The 10293-nt window shown below is 34.3% G+C and overlaps 1 protein-coding gene across 1 annotated transcript in view; it reads right to left on the reverse strand.

The window, feature by feature from the left end:
* NUP153 (nucleoporin 153kDa) overlaps positions 1–10293 on the reverse strand; it is a 74121-nt gene that overhangs the window by 17282 nt on the left and 46546 nt on the right. Inside the window, exons 12-15 of the mRNA XM_008568476.1 lie at positions 9651–9749; positions 8608–8695; positions 4530–4655; positions 1475–2092 (exon numbers count right to left, since the gene is read on the reverse strand). Coding sequence (XP_008566698.1) covers positions 1475–2092; positions 4530–4655; positions 8608–8695; positions 9651–9749 — 931 coding nt within the window. The remainder of the gene's footprint in view (positions 1–1474; positions 2093–4529; positions 4656–8607; positions 8696–9650; positions 9750–10293) is intronic.

Below are 10293 nucleotides of genomic sequence, written 5' to 3' on the forward strand. Positions count from 1 at the left end.
AGGTGTGGGAGCAACACGGAGGTTGCGATCCCGTTGCCGGTCCCGGTCCGGTCCGGGCGCGACACTGAGGGTTGCGATCCCGTTGCCGGTCCCGGTCTGGTACGGATCCCTATACCAGCCAGTCACACACACACACACACACAAAGCCACCAGAGTGACTTATCAAAAAGATAAATCTGACCATATCACTCCTCTGAAAATGATGTTTCATCATTGACAGAATAAAGCCCAAGTTCTTTAATACACATACGAACTTTCTTATTCCTAATTGTTCATGAGTAACAACTTACTTCTTGGCTCAAAGTTTTATTACTGTCCCATCTATTCAGAATTAATTTTGGTTTTCTGAATGCATCAAGGGCTTTCATTTTTTAGATGAGAAGGGATGCCACATAGAAAGAGAAAGATATTTTGGAATAAAAATTCTGAAATCTTATTCTTGTGAGATGTCCAGTAGGAATTAAAAATACTGCTTAAGTGTTCAGGCAAGGGCTCTAAGCTAATAACTCAGAGCTTTACATTACAGACACAAAACTACACATCCATGAATAATGCAATAAAAATAGGAAGTATAATTCCCAGGGTATTCATATGTTTTACCCAGTATCCATGTTACCAAATATTTGTACCATATAATTATTTAATAATATTACAAAACTGGCAAAGAGTCACTTCATGATTAAAGACTGATGTGAATCTTAAATAATTCTTCCAACTTTGAACAGAGAAACAGGAAAAACTCAAACTTAACTCCACTTTTTCATGTATGACTTGGTAATTTACTATCATTGCAACATCTCTGGCAGATAGCATATGGGTACAGGTACTATTATTAATATTCAGCTACAACCTTTTCATAAAGCACTATTGTCTACCCCTTAAAGAAACCTTACCTGTAAATGACCACTAGCTATCCTCACTTCTACTTAGAGAAAAAGAGACAAAGTAATATTTTATTCTCTATAAAGGCTTGAGAAACATTGCTCCATTCTAAATCTTTCAGCATCTACATTAGTCAACTTTGAAAATGATCATAAAGAGTAAGACGTTTCTGATAAAGCTGCATAGAAAGAGATCAGTATATTGGACTAGGTAACATACAACCTATCCTAAGCAAACATGAAGATCTAGCACCAAGCAAATCATTTTAACCTCATGATAGTTTAGAAAAATTAACATGTATGAGGATGTTAGCCAGCTGCCCCCACCCCCCAAAAAAGAAGATGCATGAAGAAATGCTCATCTTGAAACATTTAAAACACTGGGGTTGTTCTTAGCTGTTTTACCGAGAATAAAAAAAAATATTCTATTAAAGTGAAGCTGCCCCCACCCCCCAAAAAAGAAGATGCATGAAGAAATGCTCATCTTGAAACATTTAAAATACTGGGGTTGTTCTTAGCTGTTTTACCGAGAATAAAAAAAAATATTCTATTAAAGTGATGAGCAAAATTATCCTATACACCCATAAACATACCTAGTTTCTCAGACGTACAGGACACGCATTTATTGTCTTCTGCATTATTAGAAACACAGCATACTGGGCATTCCCAAGATCCAACAGGATTTTTGAATTTATCTCCAAATCCTAAGGTACCAGTGGTCACAGTGCAGCTGGAAGATGAAGCAGTCATAGTCACAGCACTTTCTGAAACAACTGTCAATGTAAGGGCTCGCTTCACACCAGTTCCAGGTTTCGGTGTTTCACAGGCTACACATTTTATCACTTCAGGTTTATTTTGCACTAAACAAGTATCACAATCCCAAGTTCCTATTGCTGGTTTAAATTTGTCTTCAAAGCCTGTCCCTGATGCAGAAAGAGTTGCTTTTCCATTTTTACTTGGTGTCCCAATTCCAGTCTGTTTAGCAGTATCACTTGGTGGCAATTTTGCTGCTTGACAGGCTATGCACTTGCTGTCTGTAACTTTGTTCTGGAGTAGACATGTATCACACTGCCACGATGATCCAGATTTTAAACTTTCCCCAAACCCAATTCCACTAGAAGAAAAGCTACTTATTGCTGGTCTTGTATAAACTACTGGGCTTGTCGTGGTTGGCTGAGCAGCAAAAGAATCTACCTTTGGTGATGTGAAACCTGTGGAGAAGAGGAGAGTGCCAAAAAAGAAAAAAAAGTTACAAAATCTTTCTAATCAAAACACTAACTGGAATATTATTACTGAAAGAAAATATGCTTGCCTTATTACAGGGTTACTACATGCAAGATAGCCTACTTAAGAGTTGTTCCTCACCTAAGCAATCACATTTATTAATCACATAATTAATAAGAGACATGCCTAGTTAAAATTCTACAGAAGATGTTTTGTTTACAGTATATCACCTTCTCCCTCTAGGAATTTCTACTTTGATGCTTCCATTTGCACTAATTTACTGATACATATTATTGTCACCTACATTTTGCTATATTCAGCCTTCCTGGAACACTGAACTACAGTATACTCATAGCCTTCTTCCCTCATCTGTCTCTTTTTTCAGGTGTTCCCTTGGCTATGTCAAATGACTTCAATATTTATAATCTTTAAATTTTGTCCAGTCATAATCCACTGTTGTGGTATCCTCTATCCTCAATAAAACCAGCTGAGCTGAATCAGTATAATTATTTGACAGATGTCCCTCCAAAGTACAACAGGGTGGTAAGAATTATTTTTAATTATACTGAACACATACAAACTTTAAAATGGTAATGGCTCAATGACAAATATGACGACAAATCCCAAAGATGTACCAAACCCTTCCGATAAGGCTTAGAAATATAAAAATGATTAAGATCCAGGAGCTAGCCAGTTAGGTCAGTTGGTTAGAGCACAGTGTTATAATACCAAAGTCAAGGGTTTGGATCTAAGTACCAGCCAGCCACCAAAAAAAAGAAAAAGAAAAGAAAAAAAGATTAAGACCCAGTCTGTCCTCATGGAGCAAGAGCTCATACTAACTCTACTCAAATACATTTCACATAAAGCTGCCATACAAAATTACTTCAAATGTTTTTCCAATATAATCTGAGAGCCTTTCACATTGTAAATATACCTTTTTTGTAAAATATGAAGGTAGATTTAAACAAGCTATTCACACAGAATCACTGAATGGGGAAGAGAGGAGTCATTTTTGTGATATCAAAACTGCTGTCATTGAATTGATTCACTCAAACTACACTTTATTCATGGGAATGACCTTTTAATCCTTTACTTTGGAACAATTAACTTTTATTTTATACACACCAACACCAGTGATCTGTTTCTCCAGTGTTTAGCACCAAAGGAAAAGAAAATTAGAAGGGAGGAAGATACAGAAGGTTGTGGGTTTTCTAGAGATATCAAGAAATAATCCAGCCTAGAGCTATTTTTAGCAGAAGGGCAGAAACGATCCCACATACTTCAACTACTCCCGGTGGTCAACAATGCACTGTTCTGTTAATCTGAACCACTAAAGTTGACAAAATTTTAACAGTAACAATTTCAAGGCATTACACATATTTTCCTTCCACTTTTTCAGATTTTCCTAATTTTGCTCATATAAATTTTGTCAATTTTTCCTATTTTAAAGTTAAAAGGAGGTGGGGAGAGACTGGCATTATGAATGCAAAGTACAACTCTAGATATATAAAATAAACTATACTCATTTGACGCTTGCCTACTAGCTGGTTAATTCTAGTACAGGCATTCTGGAGTTCTGCCGTAACTATATAAAACTGTCTAAATTACTAGAATTCTGTAGGTGGTATACTCATTGATAAAATGCAAGAGCTGGACCAAAAAACCTACTCCTTCTAAATCCCGTCATAGAAGCCAACCTTATTTTTAAAAACCTATCCCATTATAAATGAATTCATCTAGGTAAACCTAAATTCTCTCTGAGCTATTAGATTATTTTATGAACAATTTCACATTCCTATACTACATATCACAATTGAAATTATGACCATCCTCTTTGATTTCAAAAAAACAAAAAACAACAATAACAAAAACCAATGTGCTTTCCACTTGGTTTTGTTCTATATACAGTTTAACAAACTGGGAAATAATTTGAGAAGGCAGTTCAATGTTCTGGGAGCAGACATGTCTAGGTATATAATTCACCGTGTTTATTTAATCTCATTCCATATTGGCCTATCTCTATTAACAGGCAGTTCCTATTCTCCTTCTGTACTTGCTCTTGGAAATTTCATTTTAGTATAGATAGAGTCCCTGAATTTCAAAGAAATGAGTAAGGTTTTTCAGACATTTCCCACAAAAGAATTACAATCTGACTACATCTACATCTACAATCAAAAGTCAGTCTCCTACCAAACTAGATTTAGTATAGATAGAGTCCCTGAATTTCAAAGAAATGAGTAAGGTTTTTCAGACATTTCCCAAAAAAGAATTACAATCTGACTACATCTACATCTACAATCAAAAGTCAGTCTCCTACCAAACTAGTCATAATTTTTTAAAAGCCTAAACTATAACACAAAAGACATTAAAATGAGATTATGTTTGTAATTAAGAATTTTGACCATCTCAAGGGCAATATCTTACCAGGTTGTTTAAGAACATCTAGAACACTTCCTTCTTTCAGAACATTTGCAGGTCTGAAAGGGGCTTCAAAATCTTCATCTAGCTTCTTTCTAAAGCTTATACTGTTCACTGCAGTGGTATCTTGAGCTGTAATTTTTTAAAAAAGACATTATGCCAAGAAAAAGCATTGAATTCTTGAATTAAATGCACTAAAAAAAATAAATGTGATACACCAAAAAAAAAAATCTTTCAAAGCCAACTCTTTTGGATCAATTTCTAAAATTTCATGAAAAAAGTCAGTGTAATTCAAAGACAATAAATGAATGACAAAGTACAGGGTTTCTATAGATGCTGAAAAAGCATTTGATAAAATTCAACATTCATTCATGACAAAACCCTCTACAAGTTAGGTATACATGGAAAGTATCTCAACATAATTAAAGCCATATATGGAAAAAAAAAATAATAATGTAAACGATAACTGTTATCCAATGCATTCCCTGATAATCAAGAAAATGAAACTGAAACACTGGAGAGAATATGGCAACTGGGGCAAATTCATCCATTTCATGAAATACATATTTGGTTATACAGCAATTGACAATACAAATTTTAAAAAACCTTAAAAGTAATTTTCAGCTGAGCCAGTTGTTTCATTTCTAGAAATTCATACCGTGATTGAAAATATCCTTCAGTTATAATATTTAAGACCTAATGATAAAACGCTCAATAAATTATAGAAGTGACAAAACAGAATGCTATGCAGCCACAAAAATTATTCTTAAAAGCATATTTATAGGTAAAAGTAGGGTAGAAAGTCCAAAAGGTTTAGAGTGTTTACATCTAGAGATTAATGGTGGCTGTTGGTGATAAAATGAGTGATTTTTATTTATTGCTTTTACTATTCATACTTTCTAAAATAAACATATCTATATATTTAAAATAAGAGATCTATATTTTGAGTGTGATAATAATTTTATGATTATATTTTTAAAGAGAGAGGTTTCTGTTTATAGATGAAATATATCAGAGATTGTTTCAAAATTACCTGATGTGTTTCTGTGTGTGAGAGGGAGAAGAGGGAGGGGATGAAGAAATAAGATTGGTTATAAAATGGAAAATGTTGAAGCTGGGTAAAGGGTACATGGGGATTCAGTCTACTATTCTACTTGTGAAAATGTTTAAAATTTTCCATAATTAAATATACTTATAATCAGGTTTTTGTTTTTAAGTGCTTGCCAATTTAAAAAACAGTAGTTGCAATAAACCTATCTACCCCTACCTCACACCATAAACAAAAATCAATTAAAAATGGATAAATTATCTAAGGAACTAAAACCATAAAACCTAAGGGATATAGTTTCATGATCATGAAGTTGGCAATGTATTCTTAGATATGACACCAAAAGCACAAGCAACAAAAGAAAAAATTATACTTCATCAGAAAACCTTTGTGAATCTAAAGACATGAACAAGAAAAAGAAAAGGTAACCTACAGAATAGGAGAAAAAATTTACAAATCATATATCTGATAAGGGTCTATTATCCAGACTATAAAGAATTCTTATAACTCAGTAACAAAAAGACAAACCAATTTAATCGGCAAAGGACTTAAATAGACATTTCTCTCAAGAAGATATACAAATGGACAGGAAGTACATGAAAAAACGCTCAACATCATTTGCACTAGGGAAATGCATATCAAAACTACAAAAAAGTATTGCTTTACATCCCCCAGGAATGGCTATAATCAAAAAACAGAAAATAATAATTGTTGGTGAGGATGTAGAGAAACTGGATCCCCTGTACACTGCTGGAGGGAATGTGAAATGGTCCAACCACTGTGGAAACAGTTTGGTAATTCTTCAGAGTCAAACACAGAACTACTATTTGACTCACCAATTCCATTCCTAGGTATATATCCTAAAGCATGAAACCAGTACTCAAGAAATACGTGTACACACATGGTCACGGCAGTACTACTCACAATAGCCAAAAGACGAAAAATGCCCAAATATCCATCTATGGATGAACAAATGAATTGTCGTATATCCATACAGTGAAATATTATTCAGCCATTAAAAGGATGAAATACTGATACATACTACAAAGTGGATGACCCCTAAAACCATTATGCTAATTTAAAGAACCCAGCTGAAAAAAGTCACATTGCATGATCTCATTTATATGAAATATCCAGAATAAGTCAATCCATAGAAACAGAACTAAAATTGGTGGTGGTTGCCAGTAGCTGATGGGAAAGGTGAAATGGGAAACAACTGCTTTGTGGATAGAAGATTTCCTTTTGGGGGTGATAGAAATGTTTTGGAACTAGATAAAAGTGATGGTTGCACAACACCGTAACTAATAAATGCCACTGAATTGTCCCCTTTTAAATTGTTATATCATTCCAATCTCATTTCAATAACAAAAATGTGCCCCCCAAAAATTAAAAAATAAAAAATCCATCATACTGTGTCAAAACAAACAAAACATATGCTTTAACCAGTTTATCACAATCTATCTTCCTTTATAATCAAAATTGAATTGCTTTAATTTAATGTAAATTTTTATCATTTCCTAAAGTGCTCTAAAAAAGATGAAAAGGGGAGATAATGGGAATACTAGCTCCTGTCACAAAGTAATTAATCATGACTTCCACATTTTCAGTTTTTTTAAGTGAGAGGAGTGAGAACCAGAGGTGTCAAAGTGAGAACTTTAACATAACTCTACATATGCCACTCATAATCAACTCCTTAAAAATCTGAGTAATTTCTCAAGATGTAATGAAATATAAAGCTGTTGTAACAAAATGTTACTCAGCCAGCTATCATTAGTAAAAACTAAGAAGGATTTTAAGGCCTCTCTTTATAACAAGTCATGAAATTGGTCATTTGGAGAGGTCTGTTCCTCTTGAATCCGTAGTGACATTAAAGAAAAAAATTTTTTGTGGTAAGAAGTACACCTGATATTATTTGCTATTTTCTATGACACAGGGTTGTTTTATCCAATAAAAAATGGGACTGCAAACTTAACCAGTCAAATTCTTATTTTGGGCCACTTCCAATAATCTATGCTCTTACCTTCTAGATCATTCAAAGCCAAAGACCTCTCTATCTTCCACGTCTTGGCTCTCTCTCTTTTTTGAAACCTATCTCAAGGGAGGATCTAGTTTTTAAAGTTGCAAAACTCAGTAGATACTTGAAGAAACACTTCTGGATCTGAATAAGGCAACAGTCTCCAACTGACGTCTCTGCCTAAACACCCCATTCTCACCCATACCCTCACTCAACATAACCGCTGTCACTACAACCCACACACATCTCACTCCCATATAAAATCACTCGATGTTTCACTACTACATTCAGAATAAAATCCAATTCTTTAGCATGCCATTCAACAATTTATAGGATTTAAAGCTACGTCTCTAACCTCATGACAAATTATTTGCAATTCTCAAAGTATGCCATGCTTTTTTTTCTTGTTCTTGTGTCCTTGCACTTGGTGTTTATTTCTTGGGTAAAATGCCGTTGCTTAAAATTCTCAGACCAGATGTTTCTGCATTTCCCAAACACTTAAAAAAAAATCCATCACTACCATGACAAAAATCCTATGTTTTAATTAACTTATTACTCATTTCTTTCCCTCAATGATGCTGGTTTCTTCAGTTGAGAAATTATACATCACTATCTGCATAGGGCAGCATAACCATTACAAATACAAATGCTTGTGAATTGAACAATAAACCCAGAAATGAGACCTGCTACAATTATAATGTAGACAACCCTCAAATTTCTTATGAGACTTCATTTATAACAAACTTCTCACCTTATTTTGACTAAACATGACAGCAATAAATTTGCTACTGTGATTATACCTCTCAAAACCAAACCTTAACATTAATACTTGGGGAGGTAAGTGTATCACTGAAGATAATTAATAAAAAGCATTGTCAAAAGGTTGATAATAGTTCCTGCTTGCTTGTCAGAGCTAATTTCATTCAAGTGAAGGCATTTATAAGAACTACCAAAAGTGAAAGAATTTGAAATACTAATCTAATGTATGCAACTGTAAAAATCTGTCAGGAATTTTTACTTACCTGTACTACTTATCATTGGTTCTAAAGTACTGCCAGAGCCAGAAAGTTCTGCTGTTTTTGCAACAGGCACACTAAATGTAAATCCAATCTGTAAAGAAGAAAAGGTATTCTTCTTATTCCAAGTCAAAGATAAACTGAATTTCACCTATTCTATCATACATAGTTTTTCATATTTTACGATTTCTAAAATTGGGATTCTTATATCAAATGGCATGTCATAGTTTAACAGACAGCATTTTAATTTCTTAGGCATTTTCTTCCTTTCAAAACAGTAAATAAAATAATGGTGTGTTCCTAATGCTCAGTTCTTGGTTCTGAATGTCATTTTCTAATTTTTAGGCTTTTGAGACAACTGATGCTTTTCAGGCATGCAGCAGGAAAATTACACTTGATCTGTAATATCTAGTTGTGATAGAAAAAAAAGGTTGGCTACAGCAAATCTGGGGCAACCTGAACATTAAAATTATGTATTATTCTTACCCAAAATGTTTATTTCTTAATCATGAAGAAACAAATACATACTGTAGGACATAAAAATAGCCCAGAACTTTTCTAGCTTAAAGGTGATTCAAGAGACATGTCAACTAAATGCAATATGATTCAATTGATCAGGTCCTAGTCTAATTAGATCTAGAACCAACAGAAATAAAATAGCAATTAAAGGACAGTCTGGGGATAACAGGGAAATCTGAATCTGGACTATTAATATTATTGCATCATATTAAATTTCTTGGGGCATCTTAACTGTATTGTGTGGATGCAAAGGAATGTTCTTTTTCTTGGGGAAAAGTATTAAGGGAATCAAGATGTCTGCATTTTAGCTTTTAAATAGGACAGGAGAAAATTATATGCATATATGTACACATATACATGTAGTGAAGAATATACAATTGCTCATTTAAGTTTCCTGTACATTGCATATATTTTTTTAAGCTGGAAGAAAGTAATAATGTTTTTTAGCACTAACAGCATCTTAGGTTTGATAAAAATATAGCATGGTTTTGTAACCAATAAACATGAAATACTCCTTGCTTGCTACTTACAGATGATGGAGGTAGTACATCTGCCTCAGTAGATTTTACAATTGGAGATGAAAATCTAAACATGGGACTGCCAGTGCTGCTTGGAGAGGTCATTTGTACCTGGTTTTCCAAATTAAGAAATGACACAAAAAGAGCTACTTAGAAGTTGACAATAAAAAAACAGACCTTAGGCAAATTAATTATTCCAAAAAAATTAAAAGCGTTTTTTCCTGTTAGATTTAAAAATCACTTTAACTTCTGAAAAATGCTAAACAAAATTGCTATCAAATCTAGCTTCTCTTGGAAGGAGTGCAAATAATCTTAAAAGGTGGTTATGTGTCTAAAGGAGAAAAATAATATCTATAAGAATATAAGGGTGAAATTTTAAAAATTTTTTTTAAAATGAGGGTACTTCAAAAAGTTCATGGAGAGGGCCGGCCCGGTGGCGCACTGGATAGTGCGCCGCTTGGGAAGCGCGGCGGCGCTCCCGCCCGAGGGTTCGGATCCCGCATACAGACCGGCCGCTCACTGGCTGAGCGAGGCGCGCGGGAGCAACACCGAGGGTTGCGGTCCCGTTGCCGGTCCCGGTGCAGTGGGTGGGCGACACTGAGGGTTGCGATCCGTTTCCGGACACGGAAAAAAACCAAAAAAAAAAAAAAAAAAA

This window comes from Galeopterus variegatus, unplaced genomic scaffold (assembly GCF_000696425.1).
Source record: "Galeopterus variegatus unplaced genomic scaffold, G_variegatus-3.0.2 Scaffold412, whole genome shotgun sequence".
NCBI lineage: Eukaryota > Metazoa > Chordata > Mammalia > Dermoptera > Cynocephalidae > Galeopterus > Galeopterus variegatus.